The 23,298-nt window shown below is 39.6% G+C and overlaps 2 protein-coding genes across 2 annotated transcripts; both read left to right on the top strand.

Annotated features, from left to right (window-relative positions):
* Nucleotides 1–3,876: 3,876 nt before the first annotated feature.
* Nucleotides 3,877–7,317, top strand: CALHM4 (calcium homeostasis modulator family member 4). Its single transcript, XM_032682953.1, has 2 exons — nt 3,877–4,975; nt 5,729–7,317. Exons 1-2 carry the CDS (start codon nt 4,424–4,426, stop codon nt 6,131–6,133), a joined length of 957 nt encoding a protein of 318 aa, XP_032538844.1. The 5' UTR covers nt 3,877–4,423; the 3' UTR covers nt 6,134–7,317.
* Nucleotides 7,318–8,493: 1,176 nt separating this feature from the next.
* Nucleotides 8,494–19,886, top strand: RWDD1 (RWD domain containing 1). Its single transcript, XM_032683771.1, has 7 exons — nt 8,494–8,659; nt 10,391–10,456; nt 11,693–11,823; nt 12,823–12,966; nt 13,832–13,964; nt 15,620–15,682; nt 17,415–19,886. Exons 1-7 carry the CDS (start codon nt 8,587–8,589, stop codon nt 17,525–17,527), a joined length of 723 nt encoding a protein of 240 aa, XP_032539662.1. The 5' UTR covers nt 8,494–8,586; the 3' UTR covers nt 17,528–19,886.
* The last annotated feature ends 3,412 nt before the right edge of the window (nt 19,887–23,298 follow it).

Below are 23,298 nucleotides of genomic sequence, written 5' to 3'. Positions count from 1 at the left end.
TTCTATCATTCTTAGCCTGTTATAGCCCCTATTTGTAAATATCCTTGCTATGAACATGCAGGCTTATTTTGCCTTTTTTCCTCTGCAGTAAATTTGGCCTATATGGTTAGCTTAGATTTGCAATAAATTTTAACTATTGTCACAGGTGAATTTAGAAATTAATCAGATAGCTGTCATTCCCTATAGGACTTACTTGCACATGTAGTCCCACTGAGCCCTCTCAGGAAAGGAAGGAATAATATATGGCCTCGTCTGAATGTCATGCTGTTACTAAATTTATATTAATTAATAGATTCAATGTTAGAGTAAAAATACATATATTTACCACTCCAGATACATGGAAAGCATTCAGATGTGATTTTTCTTTTTTTTTTTGCAGGTGCTTTTCTGGTCCTGTAAAATCCTACTCCATTTTATAGGTGAAACTATTGTAGGTACTTCCCACATCTAAATTTAAATAAATTTTAAAAGCCAAACATTGCAATTATCTAGATAATTACTTGCATTTCTAAATTGAGTCTGAGATAGGTTGGTTTCTCTGATTGTCCCCAGCTGGCAAAAAGCATTAAATATGTCTCACATTGCAAGTCATCCCATATTCCACAAGAAAGTGTACTGCACTGCATTTTAAAAAAACTGTAAAAGATTATCATTGCCATCATTCAACTTCAGTGAGGCCATTGAAAAGCACTTAAGGCTACCCATAAATGACCACCATTTTATTTATATGGTTCTGAATACGTGGATTAATTACTTCAGCCTGCATTATTAATACTATAATAATGAAGGAACACTGCGGACCAGACAGCGCAATGTATCATAAGGACACATCATTATTCTTTGAAAATACATACATGCACACATGTAAATTCCCACACAGGTTCTTATACTCAAATCCCAGTTTAGCTGCTGCTTTGTCAATGTTTCTGAACAAAGCAATGCTCTTGCTGCCTCCTTGCCTGCAGAAGCATTTTCAGTGTGACCTGCTGAAACTTCTTTGGTTATAGGTTACGCCTCTCAGGAACTGTTTTCAAGAGGGTGTTTTGGGATTTTAGTGCCTACTTTCTGCTGAAACTCTCTGCAGGCACCAGAAATGTCATATAAATTTGCCTATAAAGCACAGGTAAATTCTGAAGCAAAATATGTAAGCTAAACAAAAAAACCATTAACTGGTTTCTATTCTTCCCTTAACTTAAAGCTTATTATTTTTCTCATCAGTGGTTGTCCTAATTAAAGGGAGAGGACCTTCTTCCTTAACCAAGCCGAAGAGACCATGAAAATGACTTGGCAGCCTGAATCCCACCTGTGAACTGGCAGAACATAGGACATGGACAGTGCTCCCCTCAGCTCCCACAGGAAATCTGTCAGGCAGGCACTTTCACAGCATGCTTTCTAACATGCACAGGCAGGCTTGACATCCATGCAAAAGAGAACTCAAAATGCACCTAGAGGGGGCACAGAACATCAGCCCTTAGGCTGCTAATTTAGCAATGAAAACACATGAACAGGACCAGAGAGACCAGGGTTCAGTCTCCTCCTCCTCCAAACTTCACAGGAAGCAACCTTCAGATGGAAAATAGAAGAACACTTCACTTTCTCCCTACGTTTTCCAACAAAATCCTAATCTTTTTCTGATCCAATAAGTATCAAATTCCTCTCTGTGGGGAAACTAAGTGCAACTGGTAGAACGGGAAAGCTGGAAAACACAGCTTCTTTGCACCACAGTCACATCACATTACTAATAATAACTGATATTTTGGAAGAAAGAGATGAGTGAGCTTTTAGTAGATCGGGTGGAGAAGGGGGTTGAAATCAATCTCTACCTTCTGCCATGGTTGCTTTATTTCAATAAAAAGAAAACAAGAGAATAAAACTTATTTGCTGTCTATGGGAGGATAGGAAGGCGTAATATGTCTTCCAATAACCATGTTTAAAACAAAAAAGACAAACCACTTACAGTTCTTAAAAAAAAATCAGTTTTTCTCATAAGTGAGATTACTGGCAGTGAGTTCAAGATGATAGGGCCCTGCAATATGACAAGCAAAACCATGGCTAAGGTTTACTCATGCATCCTATTTGTCTCAGATGTCAGATACAAGCATCTCTTTGCCTCAGAGGCCAGCTGGCTGGCACCTCAGGTAGTGCTGTTTCAGATTGCGTTCAGTCCTAACTCTTCCCGGGAATCAAATAAAGAGCCTAAATGTCTACCCCAGGACTCTGGGTTCCTCTGCAAAGGCAAGTACTTAAAAGTCTGATGTACCGCCCAAGCTCTTAACTGGATCCAACCCTATAATTTCTTCCATAATAGGATGACCCAGCAGGATCACTTACAGCAGAGCATGAAAGCAAGTGCCAAAGTGAAAATGTAGAAGTGCAAAGTTGTAATATTGATTGTTTAAATTACCTCATTCAACAGCCTTAGGCTGACTATGAATATTTCAGTATTGTACACCACTTCAGTTTCACATCTAATGTGTTTCTGGAGTAAACAAGTGATGCTTGGGAAAGCCTTCCTTCTTTTTATAAACGAAATAAGACAAAGGTTCCCAAAGAAAACTCAGAAGCAGTCAATCAGAGATTTTAAAACAAACTGAGGCATAATGGAAGACTCGTTAAACATATCTTCAAAATAATTCTGTAATAGCCTAATGGGTTTATTTCACTGATTTTTTTTTCAAAATACAATGCCACTAGTACAAAAAAAACCAGTTGAAAATCTTGTCATACTGAAAGAAAATTAAGGTTCAAAATGGCAATGTTTACACAGCACGGGGATTTTGTTGTGCTACTGCGCTGTGGCAAAGTGCTGCTGGATGTTTCAGCATGTTTCTCTATTGCTTTTAATTCTGTGCAATGGTGTCACATTGTTTGAGAACCAGTCACTGGCAAAGGCCTCTTTCACAGATGGTGAGTGGGGATGACACAAGCAGGTGTCTGCCCTAGCAGAGAACTGGAGGAACAAGGTCTTGCCTAGAGAACCAGCAAGGCACGTATAACATGACATCCGTATGTATAACAGCTGAGACAGTGTCCCTGCCAGCCAAGCAGATACCATGGGTGCTAAAACTGTTTGAGATAAAACTTATTATTAGCAACCCTCTATGTAAGGGGAGGGAAGAGGTTGTGCAGACAGACACTATTATATCATACAATCAAGTCCACACATGCTGGAGACAGAGATCTGTAATTTTCCCCATAGACTTTCTGGATGAATTTCGTTTTCTGTTCTTGGTAAAAATGTTTATATTACAGACAGTTGACTTCTCAGTACTTAAACAGAAGTATTTGCATAGTCAGATCAGCCTGTTATGCCGTGTATAGAACTACTGGATAGCATGACCACAGAAAAAGTGCAAGCCAGAGGAAATCATACAGAGTAAAATGTTCTAAATTTTTCAGGCCTCTACTTAAGGCTTGATTTGTGACCAATGCCCAGAGCCTAGACTATATATGTGAATATCCAGAAACCAGTTCTGGAAATGCTTAATTGAAAAATTTCTATCTCTCTCAGCCCACAGAATGGGGCTGACCATACTTACAAAAAATCTTAAAACTTGTAATCACAAGTATACTATATAAATGCCAGCTGGCTTGACACTGTGTGAAGTGAATAGCAGATTACACATTACCAAAAAAAAACCCAAAACCAAAAAACCCACCTTTCCAAAGGAAACCAACACTTTCAGGAAAAGACATATGCCAGCTTCTTGCAACCTACAGGTGAAACACTAAAATCCTTGTAGTTCAGCAGACTCCAGTTTGGAGAGCAAATTGCCCCAGAACTGACATTAAATACAAACAGCACAGGGATTCCAAATGTTGTGCCACTTATGGAATATTTTATGGGTTTATTTTAAAGTGGAAGCATTTTAAATACTTCGGTTTTTTTATAATCAGTCCAGTTGCCAAGTCTTTCTTTGTTTGTTCTTTTAGGGAGAACAGCTGAAAGATCTTCCTTTTTCCTATTTCTTTTGTGTTCTAGTCTCATGCCATGTTCCTGCTAATTACTGTTGATTAGCAAACAGCTTGGCAATTAATCCTGGCAAGTTAGTCATCAGTTTGATAGCACTGCACGTCATCCAAAAGGTAGGGGGAATTTATTGTTAGTTTCAGACAATTAGCAAGGGGCTGGCAGAGCTCACAACTGCCTAAAAGCTCAGTGTTCCAGAACTGCTGAGATAAATTACTGAATCAATTAAATCACATCAGTGGATGTCTGCAAGCATATTTAAAGCTAGCAAACAAGCTACTGAGAATTAGGGGGAGGAGAAAGACTAGCAGGAGGGTTTTTTGGTGTTGTGTTTGGTGGTGTTTTTCTTAAGCTGTTGGAGTTTGTTCTGTTCTGCCATTAACGTTAGTTAAATATAGCTAAAAGCTGGTGTTGACTTAAAGCAAAAAAATCTGGTAAAGAGTAAGAACTAAAATGACTTTCCTTCCAAAGTGGTTAACTTTTCTGAAAGGCAAAGAAGTTGTTATTGCTAATGCTATAATTGCAATACTGACAATTGGTGGGCAGCAGCTTTTCTCTTTTTTCACGTTCAGCTGTCCCTGTCACGTTGGACAGAACCTTATTTATGGGCTGGCTTTCCTAGGAGTTCCTGCACTGATCCTTCTGATTGTTGGCTATGCCCTGAATAACCAGACTTGGAGGCTGGTTACAGGCAAAAGATCTCATTTTGAGAAGGTGACTAACCGGTTACTGAAATGCAAATTGATCTGCTTTGTTCTGTGTAGCATCACTGGGAGAGCACTGGTTGCTCCAGTAACATGGCTAGCAGTCACCCTGATAAATGGCTCATATTATGTCTGTGCTGTGAGTGAGTATGTCCCCACGTATTATTATGGAGCTAATCCTAATGTTACTGCTAGTGAACACAGAAGGATACTGGCTACGTTTCCATGCAGTCAGTTAGTTCCACCAGAGATGACTCGGGCAAGAGATGAAGTGATTCTCCTACTCCGATACCAGTCACAAGTGAGTAACTCATGTTGTTTCTGTTGCCTCTGAACCTAATGATGAGAGGTAGAGTTAATTCAGCAGGCAAAGTGTTAGAACAAGATCAGCGCCTTGTGTCCTGAGTGCAAAATCTCTTGTGTTTTGAAGCCTGCTTTTTTTCTTCTAAGTGGAACTGAATTTTAGGTATATAAATTACTATGTCTCGTTGTCCCACTTGTTACCTGCTATGAGAGGATATATTCTTCCCTGTGTAGTATCCTGAAAAGTACTATCAAGTAACACAAATGAAAGTCAAAGAACCAGGGAGGGTATGAAGTTTCTTCATTAAAGCATCATGTGTGGCTAAGGGGCCCAGGCTATGGGAGTTCCATGGGAACCAAGATCAGACTCGATTCTAAAAGTTTACATACTGGGTAAATAATGGGGTGAACATCAAGTTGACACTTCAGAGAAAACTGGTTTTAAAGAGGCCATAAGCTAATACAGTCTAGAAGTTATGTGGCTTCTCTTCTAACAACAACAGTTGTTAGAGCAATATACTTAAAGTTATATAACAGAACTTTCTTAAACTTGACAAGAACAAGTGACTTTACTACACAGCTGCCTCCAGTAGGCATAGACTGTGTTTGGTGTCAGCAGACTTTTTCCAGGCTTATACCTTGTTAACATTATTATTTAGGAAAAGCAAGTAAAGATCACATGGATTTTCTGGTGTTCAGAAGTTACCACTGTATTTTCAGCTGTAACAGTTCTTTTCTTTTTCTTTGTAAGGTGGCTGGCTGGCTTCTGATTGCTGTGGTAGTCATCACTGTCTTCCTGTCTTACTGCCTGGCAAGCTGTTTCTCCCCACTCAGCTTTCTACACCTCAGATACTGGAGCAGCTATGTCCACAATGAGCAGGAGCTCTTTGATGAGGCAACGGAGCAGCACTCCAGGCTCTACGCCATGCAGCATGTAAGGAAGTTTTTTGGCTTTGTCCCAGGAAGTGAAAATGTAAAGGAAATTCGCATCCCATCTCTCAGAGAGTGGCAAGCCATTTCTGGACTGGCCTTTCTAAAACAAGTGGATGAGGAGCACTATGATTATAGTCTCCTCCATGACTGGGCACTCAAGGAACGTGCAAATGGAAAATACTTGAAGACTGATGAAGACCCTTTGATCAAAACACAGCTCTGAGGATCCAAGCCACCACACCACCTTGCAGAAATGCAGGACCCTGTCTAGGTCTGTATCAGACCTGAGCTGCTCTGGAACTTTCCAATGCATTATTACATTGATATATAAAGTATGTGAGCAAGTACATCTTGTTAATGCAGTCCTTTAGCACACACTTACAGATGCCTTTACTGACGGCATCTGACTCCTATGGGATGTGATCTATGTCTAGATTAGGGTGGGCTGTTTCAAGCTGCAGCTCTCTGCTTTCTAATAGTTATGCTAAAAGGATAAATATGTACTGGGAAAGTTATTTGCAGATGCTTTTTTAAAAACTTTTTTCTTCCCATTAAAAAGATTTTTAATAGCTAAACTTTGACTGGATCCTCTGAGTTAGTGCATTCTGTATAGAGCAAAAGCAGCGATTCAGCTTTTTTCTTAGTGAGCCCTAGCAGAAATTATTTATGTCTCCTCTTCCACTTTTTTTTTTGTATTGTATGAATAAAGTACACTGAGCTAACTAACTACAAGTTAAGTCTGGCTACAGGAGCACAGAAGAAACATAGGGGAAATCTTATTGTCAAAGGCTGAGTCTAGATACAATGATGAGAGAACTTTCAATTCTGGTAAGGAGAGAAAATTCCCACTGAGGCAGAGGATGGAGGTGTCTAACATGGAGCAGCTGTATGAGCAAACACTTGACATTTGGTAAACTGAGTTGAAAGGTGTTCTGGCTGAAAGCAATAGCAAGATCAGTCTCATTTTTAGAAACACTTCAAAATTTCTCAGGTGTTTATGGCTTGCCCACTGTACAAATAGCAAATCAAGATAGGAAAAAAAATCTCCTTTGTGCAGTAAGGTTTGCTTTGCCTGCAAAGATCTTGTAATTTAGACATACCACTGGGCCCACGAATGTTATTGTGATTAGAAACTACTGAATTTAGTGAAAGAAGGATTAATGATGTTTTTGTGTTAATTCAGTGTGGCATGATGTGATGTTACTCATCTCCTCTCTAACTCCTTGTGCAAATGTTTCTAACTCTAAAAGGGGTTGGGGGAAAATGCATACCATAATTTTTCTTAATACTTCCTGTATTGCCTTGTAATGTACATATACACATGTTGTATACTCCAAAGCTATATGCTAAACTATGGGATGCTATCTGTTATTAATAAATGACCCCTGGTGGTTGAGGAGGAGAAATATAATTATTTGGTATGTTTTACTACAAAATGTAAGAGCCAGAAGCAAGTTAAATTGCAGATCTTGGTAAATATGTGTGGTCTTGGAGATCTAAACTTCTAAACAAAAGCAAGCATTTTAGCAAATGCAAACAACGTATTTGTTGAATAACTGGAACCTAGGCATATTTTACATCACTTTACATCATTCATTTGAACCCTCAGCTTTTGCATAGGTAGTGGGTTGACCCTGACTGGACAACAGGTGCCCACCCAAGCTCCTCTGTCACTCCCCTCCTCAGCTGGATAGGGGAGAGAGAATATAAAGAAATTCTCATGGTTTGTGATAAGGACAGGGAGAGATCACTCACCGTTTACTGTCACAGGCAAAATACATTCCACTTGGAGAAATTATTTTATTACCAATCAACTCAGAGTAAAACAATGAGAAATAAAAATTACAGTACATTTGCCGCCTGCCTTCCTTCTTCCTGGGCTCACCTTCACTCACAAATTTTCTACCTCCTCCTCCTCCCAGTAATACAGGAGCAGGGTGAAGGAGGGTTGCGGGCAGTTCATCACATCTCTGCTGTTCCTTCCTCCTCAGGGGAGGGCTTCTCACATTCTTCCCCTGCTCCAGTGTGTGACACCTCCCACAGGAGAGAGTCCTCCACCAGCACCTTCCAATTTCTGGCAGAAATGGCATTCAGCTGCCTTCACGGTACCCTTCTGTGATACCTAGAGCATCGGTTTTGAATCCTCTTCAGTTTGCTGCTCCCTGTAAGTTTTCAAAGGAAGAACGTCCGCGAGTGAATACCTGCCTAACAGCAATGTGCTCTTTATAGCGACCCTGAAGCTGCGGGGAAGCAGCGCACGTGTGGAGTGGAGCATGGCGGAAGGATTCCTCCTGCACGTCAGCTACAGGCGGAAAACACGCCCAGCCCGCTCGGCCCGGAGCTGAACGCCAAGCAGCAACTGCTGGAATTTGCTGAGCAGAGAGCACCGCACCTTATGCCTCCCCTGATGATGAAGAGGATCCAGGCCGGCTCCCCGTGCCTTCACCGCCGCCTTTCGCCCGGCCCAGCGACGGCAGCACCACCCGCCGCTCCGCCTCCCTCCCTCCCTCCCCTGCAGCCCAAAGGCATCCAGCGCCGAGCGCGAGCGCTAGGCATGCTAGGAAGGGAAGGCAGCAGGCGGGCAGGACGCAGGCGCGGGCAGGCGGGGAGCGGCTGCGGGTCGGGGTCGCTGCGGGGCCGGCGGCCCATGGCCGTGGGCGGCGGCGGCGGGCGACGATGACGGACTACAGCGAGGAGCAGCGCAACGAGCTGGAGGCTCTGGAGTCCATCTACCCGGACTCGTTCACGGGTGAGCCGCGGCGGGGCCGCGCCGTGCCGGCGGGACGGGTGGGAGGCCGCGCCGAGGCTGCCCCGGGGCTCCCGAGCCCCCCAGCCTGGGTGGCTTTTTCGGGCTTTTTGTTTGCTTTCCCTGGGGAGGAAAAGCAAAGCACTCGATGGCTCCCGTCGCCAGGTAGGTGCCGGTGCGGTGCGCGGCGCTGCCTCTGCCGCGTTTGGCGCCGTGGCACAGCTGCCCAGCGTGGGTACCCGCTCCTCTGTCCCAGCCCGGGCTGTGGCGGGTGGAAGGATGCCCTTTGGAGAAACCTTGCAAAAGATGCGGCCCTACATGGCAGTTGGGGAATTGGCTTGTGTGCCGACTGGTTTTCCTTTTCGGTAATAGCTTGTCACGACCGTGTAGCACGGGGTGTTTTGGGGTACGTAAAGATGCTGTTTTCTCCGTAAATATCCTCAGCCAGTCCTTGCCTTATTCTGTTGCTGTCTTGTGGTGGAAAAAAGGAAAGCTTTAGTTCCTTGGTGGAGTATGTTGTATTACTGAAACTTTGGTAAGATGGATATGTTGGTTCATCAGTTTTCCAGGACTTCTAAGTTACCATCAAACAATTAAGAGTATCTACCATGTTAGCTATTCCAACATGGTTTATGTTGCTCAGTATCCAAAGAATTTTAACAGTGGAAAAAACAGGGCATTTTCAGTTCCCTTCCTGCACAGTATCTACTGTGCCCGAAGTCCCACAGTGTCTTATTTGACAGCAACTTCATCACACAGATGTTTGTCCATTGCCTCAATCTGAAAATCTTTTTGGTTCTTCAGTTTTATGTTAAAGATTACTTAAAGATATGTAAATTGATCTCTGGTAGCTGGGGACGCTGAATTACTGATACGGAACTAATATTCTTTTGTAAAGCCTCTGCTCAGATGCTTACTCCACAGTTTATTGTTCATTCATGTAATGCTTTTACGCCCGAGAGAAGAAGAGGAAATAAAGATAGTAGTAGAACATTAGCAATTAGGCAAAATTCACATAATACTTTGGAAGAATGTATACTAGTTTGGGCATAGGTTGTAACAGTGATACAGAGCAGTCCTTATGTGAGGATATGATCTGCAACCCACAATTGTGCAATGAGGTTTTCAGCCTGTGAAACACAGATCATAGCGCTTGCATTCTGTGCGTCTCCATAGGAGCCGCTTTTTGTCTGTCTTCTAGCTACCTGATTTACACATTCTAGTACATTACTGGGGTAGTACAGTCTTGAAGGAAAACCCTTCCTTTTTTTGTTTTAAGAAGCGTTTCTTACATTAAGCTGTCCTAAATATAGGTGCAGACATACTGTAAAAGTAGTCCAGGGTCAAGAGTACACTGGGTGCTCATCACATATATCTGGTGCAGTAAAGCAAATTAGCTTTGGGAGCTTTCTGAACACATTCCAGGCACTAACTGATGGTAGGTAGATTTGTACTTTCTGGAAAAGTGAAACTGCCAGAAGAGAAAGTTTTCCAAAGGAGAAATTTCTTGATATTTTTGGTGTTATATGCGCTCATTCAAAGAGTACTCCAGGCATCACATGATATGGAAAGTAGCTGTTAATGGAAAAGTATTTATTAATAAGGTTAAAAGGCCCTTAACACTGTATCAAGAGCTTCTTTTCTTCATTAGTCCTTGACAAGTTTTAGTGATGTGAAGAAGTGGTTGTCTGATTTAAAGACTCTCTCACTGACTTTTTTTTTTCCTTTGAACAGTATTGTCAGAAAAGCCAACAACTTTCACGATCACTGTGACATCTGAAGCTGGAGAAAATGATGAAAGTAAGTTGGTCGTGTCTTAAACATATACAGGAGGAGTTTCTTTGTAGGCCTAACTCTATCACCAAAAACTATGTGTACCTCCATTTAAGTCCTCTTAAGGGCCTGATACAGCAAACGCTGCTCAGCAAATGAAGTTCAGGGATTTTGGTGGTCCTTGTTTAGTTTACAGAAATGTGAGTGCTAGGTCTGCTTTCTGCTGAATCTCAAAGGCTTTGTAGTGTATCTTCAAAAAGTATGGGTTATCATCATCCTTGTAGCAGCTTACAGCCATGTGAGGGGATTTTTTTCCTAGCAACTTTATGTATGCCAGCCACAAGGGAGAGTTGAGTTTGTGGGCTCTGAATGTGCAGCCTTTAAGGAACAGTTCCAGAGCAGAGGGCTGTGGGTCCCAAGTCGCTGTGTATTTGTTGAGTGTCCACAATTGCATGGGCATGATGTAAGCAAGCCTTGCTCCAAGCAGATTTGGAAGCTGCTATTCTGGGTTACTGTAACAGAAGGAATAAACTTAAGCACTTAAAGGTACTGTCTTATTAAGTTTTAAAGGAGCAAGTCCTGCTTGGAGCAGGTGTCTGTGTTGAAGAGGCTCCTGGGCTGCCAAGAACTGTGAGTCTGGAACTAAAGGAAAGCTTCTCCTTGGTATTCTGGGAGGATGTGTAAAAGGACCTTGATTTTCTTCTACTTGTTTCCATGTTATCCTGGCTCTGGGCAGCTTCAGCTTGAATGTGTTTTCCTTAGGTGGTTCTTTGCTTAATACCTCCTACTGCACATAGTGTTTTTGTCATAAGATTTATGGGGAACTTTGGAACCCAACACAGAGATTGATACTCCAACCAGGCACACAGAATTTAAAGTACTAATATGTTGAGATTCTCTTTAGGTCTATTGTTAGGACTCTTCACCATTTTCCAGCTTTAAGTAGAATATGAGGGAGAAGAGATTACTGCTCTGGTATCTGCCATACCACAGAAGGTTTTCCAGTCTTCCTAAAGACCTTTCAGACATGAATAGGTTATAATAGTTTGTGCAAGTGTAAACTTTTTCATAATCTTAATTTCTCAGAACTTGTGGTTTGTGTTTAAATCTGTTCATATTATTTTAACATCTGTGTAAGAAGACTGTTTTTAAGGCAAGAATATTTTATATTTTATAATCTTTAGACTGTCGATACAATAAAAAAATATACAATAAATTTATATAGAGTTACCACCATAAGAACGTATGTTTTTTATCTTGTAGCTGTCCAAACAACGCTTAAATTTACCTATAGAGAAAAATACCCTGATGAAACTCCACTCTATGAAATTGTCTCACAGGAGAATCTTGATGATAATGATGTCACAGACATTATAAAACTGCTAGAGCAGCAGGTAAGGAAAATGGAACATCTTGATACAGCTTGATATCACTTCGTACTTTAGCCAGAACTCCTCTCTCAAATCAGTTGTTTTCTGAGGTATGTGCTACTGACCTGAAACCTATTCCGTACTATAGGGACTGACTGTGAGGTTTGAGTTTGGTAAATGACATTATTGAGGTAAACTGTGGTAATGAGGTAAAATATAGGGCTAATTCAGTGTGTACGATAATGAAATGGAAGTGCACTAGAGCCTCCCCTGATTTGCAATTCTATCTTAAGGTGAATTTGTTTAACTGTACATGTAGTATTTACGAAAATAAGCCATTTCAGTTTTATTTGGAAATATTGAAAAATGCCACATTGATGCTTGATTCTTTTTAATAATGTAACTGTTTGGGTGGTGGGGGTGGATCTCTTCAACCTTTGGGATCAGTGAGACTGCATCATGAAAGAATGAGAAGGAAACCCTTCTTTGGTTTCAGGAATTCCTGACAAGTCCTCCCTGCCCTAAAATTGCCATAATATGTTCAGTAGGCTTTCTTTCATTTTACTTTACTTCATATGGCCTTCCATCAACTGATGTTTTTTGGTTTTCCTGGGAAACTGTCTCACTTCAAAGGAGCATGTAATAGGATTAAGGAATAAACCTACAGGAGAGGTTCTGAGTGACTCTTGTCTCTTATGATTTATAATACTCAAATTTTAGAGTTGTATTTCTACTACATATTTTATTTTGTTCATGAAAAAGCTTTCCACATGTCTGTAATGTGTTGACAGCCTGAACAAAGGTGTTCAGCTTTGTGTTTTGCTGCACACCCATGTGGGGATTACTAACTGAATTAAATGGCCAATTGATTTGGATTTTACAGCAAGCTTTTGAGACTGGTGCAGAATGCATCAGCTGTGCTGTCTGCATTTGCACAGCATCCTGCTTTCTAAATGCACTTATGCATTCATCTGCTGAAGGTTTGAGGTTCTTCTGTTTGAAGTTGCCTTCTTTGTGTTGTAGGCAGAAGAAAATTTAGGAATGGTAATGATCTTCACTCTAGTCTCAGCAGTACAGGAGAAATTAAATGAAATAGTGGATCAAATAAAAACACGAAGAGAAGAGGAGAAGAAACAGAAAGAAAGAGAAGCAGAAGAAGAAGAGAAAGTATGTAAAATAGTGTTTTCAACTAAAAAAGACTCCCTGCTTTCTTAGAATGTGTGGGTTTGAAGCAGGAGCAGTGTGATAGCATTACTTCCTAAGGAAGGGGCAGGGATTTTTCCCAAATGAAGTCAAAGTTGCTGTAAACAGGTTTTTGCCTGAAGAAGCAGGAGGGGATGGGAAGCTAGAAAGGCTAGAATATGTCATGCTGCACACAGACTCTATGGTTTGAGGAGGGCTCTCTTCCTTGGTAAACTGAGTGGATAGGGTGGAAGCAGTGGGACCAGTCTTCAACACTGGTTTGTCCTCCTTGTGCGTGTCCATTCAATCAACCACCGTAGAATTGTTTTTTCCGTTCATGGAATATGCCGTTATAAGTCCAACTAATGAGTCTTCACTTACTTCCTGAGAAATAGCTAGAGGGTGATGGGACTTGGAAGGTTTAGTATTTCTGAAAATGGCTGAGAAACAATGATCCTTTTTTTTCTGTTTCAACAACATAAAAGAGTTAGTGTATTTTAATGGTAAATATTTAAGTGTAGATTGCACTTAAGGGTTGATAAGAAGTGCTGCCTACTTATAGATAACTTGTATTAGTGATGCATTTTGAACTATTGCACTCTAGGGTCCAAAAGTAGTGTGCAAGATTTTTCCATGAGAGTTTCCACCTCAGTATAGTTCTCTGAAGGGAGAGTCTCATGACAGAAGAAAAGTGTGTTCTTTGTCTGTTCTCAGAGTTAGGATTAATTTCTCAGAATATTTGACAGTAAGCAATGCTTTTGGAATGTTGAAATTTAAATAAATAAGAGAATGCTCATCTTCACCTGAGCTTTGCAAGCTGTGTTTGCAGCCTTGTTTTCTGTTCTTTCAGCAACGTTTTCATGGCACTCCTGTTACCATTGAGAATTTCCTGAATTGGAAAGCCAAGTTCGATGCAGAACTCCTAGAAATAAAAAGGAAAAAGATGAAAGAAGAAGAACAAGCAGGCAAAAATAAATTAAGTGGTATGTTTTAATTCTGGTTGTGAAATTTCTGCAATGTTACCAGACTATAATGATAAGTCTAAAAGTAAGTTTTGCTATGAAAGATGATGGTAATAAATAAACTCTTAATGCAGTATCTGATTATTGCCCTCCATGTCACATGAAGTCTTTCTGAGTGCTGATTTCGAGCTAAGATACAAGATTTCTGTTGAAATCATTAAGATTTCCAACTCTGTGTTTAAGCCAGTATACCAGAGAGCTGCTGCTATCAGACAGAAATAGTTGGGGTTTGTTAAGCAACAGGACAAATCTACATCAACAGTTTATTGATTTGACCTTTATTGCACTGGATTGTACAGTGACTTCAGATTATCTAAGCACATCTAGGAGTTTGGGATGCTGTTGCTGGACTGAAGGAACACAGTGGCTGCTGCATATGACAAACTTACAATGACTAGTGAGAATGGCTCTGATATTTTGTGGAAGAGCTTGTCCTAGCAGTGGTTTGGGGCTCTTTGTTTTGCAGATCGCGGTTCATTCAGTAGAAAGCAAACTGTATCCAGTGAGAAAAATGTGGAGGAAATTATTTTTCTTATGAGAACCTCTAGGCAAGAATTAGATCTTGGGCATCCTCCTCTACAGTCTGCATGGCTTAGCTTTGAACTGGTTCCCCTGTGATGTTGGATCTGCTTTCTAACCCGGTTACCTGAGAAAGCATGACCTATGTGCTGTATCACTGTTCTGTTTTCTCCTCATTTCTGGAGGCTTTTGAAACTTTTGGCTAGTTTTGATGAAATTTGTCAAAGATGGAAATGTTAATGGTAGTAAGTTTCATAAAAAGCTGTGCAGGGCAGGGGACATGCTTGATTCCTCTCTGACAGGAATGCATTTGGGAATCTGCAAAGATGAGATAACAGAAATGAGGCTTCTAGTTTTTCTGTTCTTAAAAGTATCGTTAGTAAGTTTTTTCTGTTTTTCTCTATACAAATGTAGTTTATAAAAACTCCCCTTTACAAAACCAAAACGAGGCTTATTCTTGGATGCCAGTAGTGTAACCCCAGTATTACCAACCAGTCTTGTTTGTAGAAGCTTGCATAAGCAATGCAAATGTACATGGAAGATGGGTGATTTACATGGAAAGAGTCCAGAGCTTTTCTTCCTGTTCCTCCCAATCAGAAAGGGAGGATTTGCTTTCCTTCACAGATGTGTGTTTGTGTTGGAGCTGGTGATTTGTGTGTAGATGCAAGTTCCTTTTCAAGTGAGAGGATATATGGAAACAGATGGAGGAGTCAGTTAATTTCTTTTCCAGTTCCCACAGAGGATTTCTTGTGGAATGCAAGATGACGACTAAAGCAATAAGGACTGAACACAGGCTGTGGGGCAGTATGGTGTAAATTTTTCTGCCTCCCCCATTATTAAAGCCTTAATAACATTAAAGTGACTATAAGAAACACTGACCCATTTCACATGTAAGAGGAGGAAGTTTGTTGTCATGGATGAATCCTGGATGAAGAGTCATAAAACCACAATGGGGAACTTAGAGAAACAAGCAGTTAAAAAAAAGTCTCCTAGAATTAGTTAATATGAAAAGACTGAAATACACGTGGTAACTATTGTTGCCTTAGGTTGTTTCAGAATTCTACTTGCTTATATATTATTTTTTATTTTATTTCTAGGTAAACAGCTGTTTGAAATGGATCACAACCTTGACACTTCTGACATCCAGTTCTTGGAGGATGGTAAATTTCTGTTTGTTTCCACAACTGAAAGACAATGACTTAAAATAGATCAAAATTCCTAAGCAAAATCTGTGTTATATTTCTGACTTAACATCTTTCCTCAGTATCACTTTTACATTGGAAGAACTTTCTGAGAAGTGCTGTTTTTCAAAGTGAACTGAAGTGATTTTAACTCTTTATAAAAACAAAGGAAATCTTTTCAAAATTATAAAGCTTTGAGCTTGAGTTGTTCTTATTTCCATTGCTTCTATTCAAATGATTGGACTGGAAGCAAAACAAACAAACAACGAAAAAGCAACCAAACCCTGCTTTTAGGTGGTTTTTTTTTTCTAATAGCCAGACTTCTTACCCCTGATTTAAAGCACAGATCTTGAAGTTCTGTCTCCTCTCTGAACCTCAACACCAATAGTAAACATCTTACAGGTCAAAATAAATGCTGTTTGCTTCTGTGCAATCCAGTTCTTCATGGCTTCTGCATATTTGCCTGTTATCTTGCCTAAAATATCAACCTAGTGCCAATTGAAAGTTTTGTAGGACTGTGTCAAAAAAATTTTAAACTTGGAAAATCTGTTGGAAGTAAAGCAAATAAATCTACTCATAGTCACATACCTATTTAACTTGCTGTACCACCTTTTAGTGTCCTAGTTTGAAATACATGATTTTTGAGTTAAGGCAATTCTTTCATGCAGCCACATTGTCTACTGGTAAAACACAGTCAGAAGAGAATCAAGTATCTTCTCTGCAAGTAACAGTTAAACAAACTATTATGAATGTCAGTGAGCATAAACTTGAAATGGCAGTAACGAGGGAGTTTAGTTTATTTTAGAAGGAATAATTTAAACTTGTCTTCCTCCAAAATGCATAAAATGAAGATGGTTTGTTGATGGCACATTTGGCTGCCTCAAGGGAGGAACAGACCTCTGGGCTCTGTGCCCAAATGATTTGCTGTTAATGTATAAACTTTTAATCCTGTTGCTATTGGTGGTTAAAAACTCCCGGTTTTATTGCTGTTTGCATTCTGTCGTAAATGCAAGAGGTTACTAACTGTATTGTAACATTATAACAGTCTTTAATGCTAATTTTCAGAGCATAATGGCATTATCTTTAGATAGAAATGGTTATAAAGGCTCTTTCAAATCCAGTGAAATTAATAGAAACTTATTTGGTGACCAGAAGATGTCACTGTTGGTGCATGCAAATAAAATAGCAGCAGTCCTCAAGTTTTATCTGCAGATCAGCAGCACCTCTTTCAGAAGACAATGTGAAACTATGCAAAGCTTCATCTTGCTTGTCAAATTTAAATCTGAAGGCAAATATATGTATGTAGGCATATGGTGTATAAGGAATATTTTATAAACCCAACGTGTTTATGTGATTATGATAGTTGTAACTATTCCAGCTGTGAGGTCCTGAGCTCCTACTCTGGCAATCCTGGGGAGAAAGGATCTCTGCTTCTGGCAACTATAAATTTTAATTTCATTCTCCCAGTGAATTCTGAGGTCCTGTGTCACGTTTCTTTTGAATGCATTTTGTTATGAGGGGAAAAATAGCAACACTTTAGCTGTAAAAAGATAAAATGTCATGTTTACTTTTTGGTATCTCTTTGATATACAAAAAGTAAGTTAGCAGCTACCTACGTTGAAGAATTAATATGAAAAAGTCTTGTGCATTTTGTTGTTCAGTTACTGTTTCCTAGTTGCATGAAAATAAATTATTTTTCTGTTCTTTACAGCTGGAAACAATGTGGAGGTTGATGAATCTTTATTCCAAGAGATGGATGATTTAGAGTTGGAGGATGAAGAGGATGACCCTGACTACAACCCTGTTAATTTAGATAGTGATTAGACTTATTTGAACTGATTCTGTCATCAGTATGGACATATGTGAGGAAAGAGGGGCAGGCAGGAAAGCCACAGCATCTGTGGTTTTAGTAATGCGTATTAGTTTTCTTTCTTTTTTTTTTTTTTTTAATTTTTTTTTTCCAAAGAAAAAAACCAAAATATTTTAAATCCAGGGGAATGGTCTTCTGATGACTTTCACTATAAATAAATTTACTTTAATATTTCAAATGGAAAATTTGAGAAATATTGATCTGTCTGGAAATGCTTGTCTAGTTTCTCTTATTTTTTTTTCTTCCCACTAATGTAATTGTCCTTTGAAGAGATATGGCAACAAAGCAAGATGGAAAGATGTTACAGCAAGCACGAAACACACCTGCATCTAAAGGCTGAGCAGCTGTTCTGCTGTCTTCCACCTGGAATATACATGGGCAGCTTCAGTGAATAAAAGGGATCACATACTATGCAGTTATTTATTTTTTGGGTTTTTTCCCTCCTGTGAAGTTTTTTAATACTTCAGGTCAGTTCTGATGCCCCAACCTGTCACCTGTAGATAGACAGCACTAGTCACCTTTGTTGTATAGCCTTATTAAACTTTAATGGAAACCATTTCCATACAATTAGAGTAAATTTTTTTGCCATCATCATGAATAATATTTTCAAAATGACTAGTTGAAGTCAGTAGGCAAAAAATCAGAATGTGATCAAGTCCTCTTAAAGTTTGCTTGATTTGTTCAGATAGGGTTTGGATTTTTTTTGAATGAGTGCATCAGTGAACTTCCATGAAAAGTGAAAACCCACCTTAGGAAAATTAGTTTGGTTTTAGCAACAGACTGTCAAAACAGTATCAGTGAGCGCAGATTACAGTACCAGGACTTATAGAGTGCTTTTAGGTTTGAATGTAATGGGTGTAGTTTTAGAAGCATCTTGTTGGCAGCCTCTGAAGGTTAGGACAGGACGCAGTAGAAGCTACACATCAACTTGGGGATGTTACCCATCCTGCAGAGTTGCTTCTGGAGCTAACAGATGTTAGACTCCTCCCTTATCACCTCCAAAAAAACTCCAAGCACTGCAAGAACTGTGGTGTTTAAACATGGTGTGTTTGAAACTGCATTACTAGAAGGATGATGGTATGGGTGAAGGTTTCAAAAGAGAGCTCTCCAAATAGAGATACAGGCACCTCAATGATTAAACACTATGTGCTGAATTTTAAACAGTGTTAGTAGACTGCCTTAACTGTGCCAGCTTCAGTCTTTGAAGAGGGTTGCACTGAAATACCACATTGCTTAGAGGAATAATAAATGTATGAATTTTAATATTTGAAAATTCCATATTCAAAATGACAAATTTAGTTCCAGAAATAATTTAATGGAGTATAAGATTCTCTACTCATATTGCTTGAGAATATCGGTTTAGGATGATCTCCTTTAACATGTTTCAGTAGAGGTTTTTTTTGGTTTCTTTTTGTATTCAAGATGAATTTCTAGTAGATAGAAATAAATGTTCAAGTACCCTGTAAATACTTTTATAAATTAACCATGTGCCTTTGTTCCTAGTCTTCTCCTTGATCTTTTTAATTTTGGCAACTAAGAACTCCGGATAAGCATCTAGGTTTCAATGATAATGTTGTATGTTTCAAAGCAATAAGCAGGATCTCTGTTGCAGCAGAGTTACCAAATATATTAAAAATTGTGAGCTAATGTGATATTAAATCTGATTTTTCCAAAGATATGGTTGAATTGAAAACTTGATAGTTACTACATCCAGCTTCCTGTGTAATTGCTAGGATACTTTAAAATGCTCTTCAGTATTGAACCTAATTTACTTCTGGTATGTCTCGATTGAGCTGCATAAAAAAACCTATTTAATTCCTAAGGCTGCTTTCCATTTTCAGCTCTGTATGTTTATAACTGGCATTTTTTTCATAAAAGGAGAAAATTAGTTCTCTTTAAATTTGGACCTAATCCAAGAATGCTGTAGTCTGTGCAAAATGTGGTAATCAGAAAATTTTCCAAGTGCGTCACTGAAAAGAATCGTTACATATGAAAGAAAGTTTCTCATTAATGATATTTGTAGATTAGTGAAATTTTCTAGTCTGTTTTCACACTAACATATTTATTGGTTTTCATGCAGAGGATGTAGAGCTTAAAAGATGTTAAAATTATATAGAACAAAACATGAAAATATGTTTTCACTGTTGTATTTCAAAGCAGAGGAAATAATAAGGGTTGAAGTGACAAACAAATTGCATAAAGTCTGTTCCTCCCGGTCTTTGGAACAAGTTTCAGTGACTCAATCTGAACTGCAGATTTGTTTAGCTTTGTTAGCAATTAACATCTGTGAAATAAAAGGGAATTTGACTGAGAGTAAGTTTGTCTATGTGTGTGTGTCTTAGTTTGCTGAAGTGGACTGAGATAAGGGTATTTTGGCGGCAAAAGTTCAGGTGGGGAATTTAAATTTGCTTACACACTTTGGATTAGATTGAAGTATTTTTACTAATGTAATAAAATCCCATTGATAAACTTTGACAGAATTACAGTAATTCAAAATCATGGCACTGTCAACCCTTCTTGTATCTTGCTTTTAACTGCCCAATTCCAAAGCATACACTGTGATGCATGTAGGGAGATAATATTGAGTTGCAACACTAAACTATTACCAGAGCTAATACAGTTGTGAAGATGCTGAATGTCTTGAATAGTTGGTCCCTGAGCTCTATTAAAATTCAGAGGATGGTAACTACCCTATCAAGATGCTGTAGGAGTACAATCTTGAGCTACAATATCTAGCTGCAAACCCTAGGATTTTGCATCCAAATTATGGTTGCATTGTTGGTATCTCTTTTTTTCTTTCCTTCCTTCCATCTGATTGAAAAGATCACTGATCCTCTTGTTGGAAGTTCTAAGTCAGAGATCAGGGGATGCAGTGGTTACATAAGTCACATAAAGGTGTTTGGGGGTTTGGTATTTTTGGTTGGTTGGTTTTGGGTTTGTTTTATTCTGCTTTTTTGGTGTTTTGTTGTTGTTTGTTTTGTGGGGGTTTTTGGAGGGGGTGGAGTGGGTTTGTTTGTAACTTATTTTCTTTGTATCAGGAATATAAAGTTCCAGGAGGAACTTCTTGTAGGCTAATTACATGAGGTCACCTTTGCTTAGTGGAAACAGTTAACTGTGCCTTGCATCAAGTAATTGTGTACAGGTAAAAGCAGGAAAAAAGTACCAGAAGGCTAAAATAGGTGGACTGAAAGTGAGAAGAAAAAGCTGGTCCCTTGAGACTCATGAAAGAGGTGAACAAGCAATTTTGTGAACTGCAAGGTTATTTTACATTTCTCAACAATTCATGGAAAGGCCAAGGTTCGATGCTCTTTGTCAAATCAAAATGATTGTTTGGAGTAGTTTGGGGATCTTTTTAAATAGAAGCTGCAACCTGCTGTGGCTGGTTGTTAGGGCACTGATTTATTAACAATCAAAAGAAGTCACTATAGCTTGAACATGTAGACATCGTAGCAGGAAGCAGGGATCAGGGTCCAGAACTTGTCTTCCCCACCAGGGAAGTACAGTTGGTGTCTGAAAAAAAAGTTGAAACCAAATGTTCCCTCCTCAGATCACGTCCTGTGCCCTTCTGGCAGAGGGTGTGCTTAAACGGATGGAAGGCTATTGGAGGGGGAAAAATGCTAGAGATGTATCAGAGACTTAACAGATGCATATATGGGGAGAAGAGAAACTACAGCTGTAGTTTGTGAGTGGTTTCAATGGACAGAGCTGAGGAATACTCAGGACTCCGTAAGTAACGTGTAAGTCATTACTGTCTACAATAGTGAATATATCCTAGATCAAATGTATGTGATGAGTAGAGTTGTTGAATTTGCAAATAGTTTCGAATTGTTGATAGGAAAAAATATTGAGATATGTCTACATATCTCCTCAGGGAAATCCACGGGCAAGCCACTCTACAGAGCTGAGCCATGAACAGGTTAAATCATGGCAGTGAGCCAATTAATATATAAGGAAGGACATACTCACTGACAGCTGTTTACAAAAGTGTGCTATTCTTGGAAGAGAAAAGCAGATCAAAGTCCTTCTGTCACTTTCTGCACAAAAGCATTTAACCAAATATTAGGATCTTGCAAATAGATCCAAACAGGATTTTGTTGTTTCTATGAGGCAACTATTTGCAAAGAAGATAAAAAGTTCAGATTCTGAAAACTCAGGGGAGTCTGACAATAAGAGCAGTTATTTTATTTAGCATTGAGCCCAAGCAGATTCATTCTCTCTCTCATGGCAAACTTTAGTAGTGATTTAGGTTAAGTTCTGTGTCTCAGCAGGGTTATTTTAATGTTTTGTTACCACACTGCTTTCTTTCCCATGATGTCATCACTGGTCTACTCTGGCCTCCAATTGGGAGGTCTGGAGACACACCATCTGTAACGGGGCTGCTTCCTTTGAGCACGCACGCAGGATCACCCTTGAGGAGAAAAGACAACGCAGAAAGAATCGCGTCTTGCCGATACCATCTAAGGAGTCTTTCTGCTGTGCCTTTTGCAACCAGACATGTCTATGTGGCATTGGCCTTTTTAGCCACTAGGGTGCTTGTAGCAAATGTGGGTAGAGCCCTTCCCAAATCTTAGTTCGCGAAGCCCAGCCATGATGATACATGATACATGGTTACCACACTGCTTTCTTTCCCATGATGTTCAGTTCATGTTTGAACTTTACCCCATTACCCTGCTCCAGCTGCAATTCTCTGAAAAGGCTGTTGTTTGTTACACCATGATTGTCTTGGTTGGTCAGACCTTTACATGGCATTCCTGGGGCCAAGCTGAAATGAGTAAGACACCAAGAACTTGACCTTAATAAATCTAATTAGCCTTGTGTTGCTCTGACACTCTCAGAGTGCTTGTTAAAAAGAAACCAAAAAACCAATCAAACAAAAAACCCCACAACAAAACAAAAACCAAACCCAAAATCTATTGAGATCTTGGCATAAGGTCATATTTACAAAAGGAATCAAATATCTCAAATGGTTGGCTGGTGTCCAGGTGGTGCCAGGAATCATTGCTACAAGAGCCCTTACAGAGGTACCTTCGGCTCCACTCTTCTGCTCACCTATCACCTGGCTGCCCCATGGTGATAACGGAGGAATAAAATGGCACATACAAGGCAGAGCAAGGAAGTATTTTGAATTTGGCACATTACAGCTTTCCACTGAAACACCAGCTCAACTGCAGAAGCCAAGAGCTGGTACTACAATTCTTGCTTCTTCAGCTTACACATCTGGGCACAATGTCGCACTGGTAAAGAGCAAGCTTGGGCTAGAATTAGCAAAGCCTGAGCGAGGAACAAACTCAGTCCCAATTCCAGGCAGGAGCAGGAACAGTGCAGAAGAGATTGAAGCACATCTACAAGAGGTTAAATGATTGTGTGGCTGCAAAACTTCACATGACATAAGGACACATGCCACATAGACCAGGGCTAATATGGGAGCTGATGTCCCTAGTGTCAGCCCCTGTCCTGTCCTAAGTATTTAAACCTTTTACAGCTTATAGGTCACTTTTACATACCTACTGAAATGAATGCATTTTCATGAATTTTTTTTACCTTCATGCATATTTCAAAAAAATTAGCGATTTATGGGTTGTAATATCTTTACATGCTCACGTTTCACTACTTCCAAAAATTGCCAGAGTACATGAGAGCACATGAGAGAAACAGGTTAATGGAAAGGCTCTTGCGCCTCTAAAGGTTATCATAGAAAAGAGTCTAAATGAAAGGGATGTATCTA

The sequence above is a fragment of the Chiroxiphia lanceolata genome, chromosome 3, assembly GCF_009829145.1.
Source record: "Chiroxiphia lanceolata isolate bChiLan1 chromosome 3, bChiLan1.pri, whole genome shotgun sequence".
Classification (NCBI taxonomy): Eukaryota; Metazoa; Chordata; class Aves; order Passeriformes; family Pipridae; genus Chiroxiphia; species Chiroxiphia lanceolata.
Note: the sequence above shows the minus strand (reverse complement) of the source record. Positions and strands in the feature narration are given on the sequence as shown.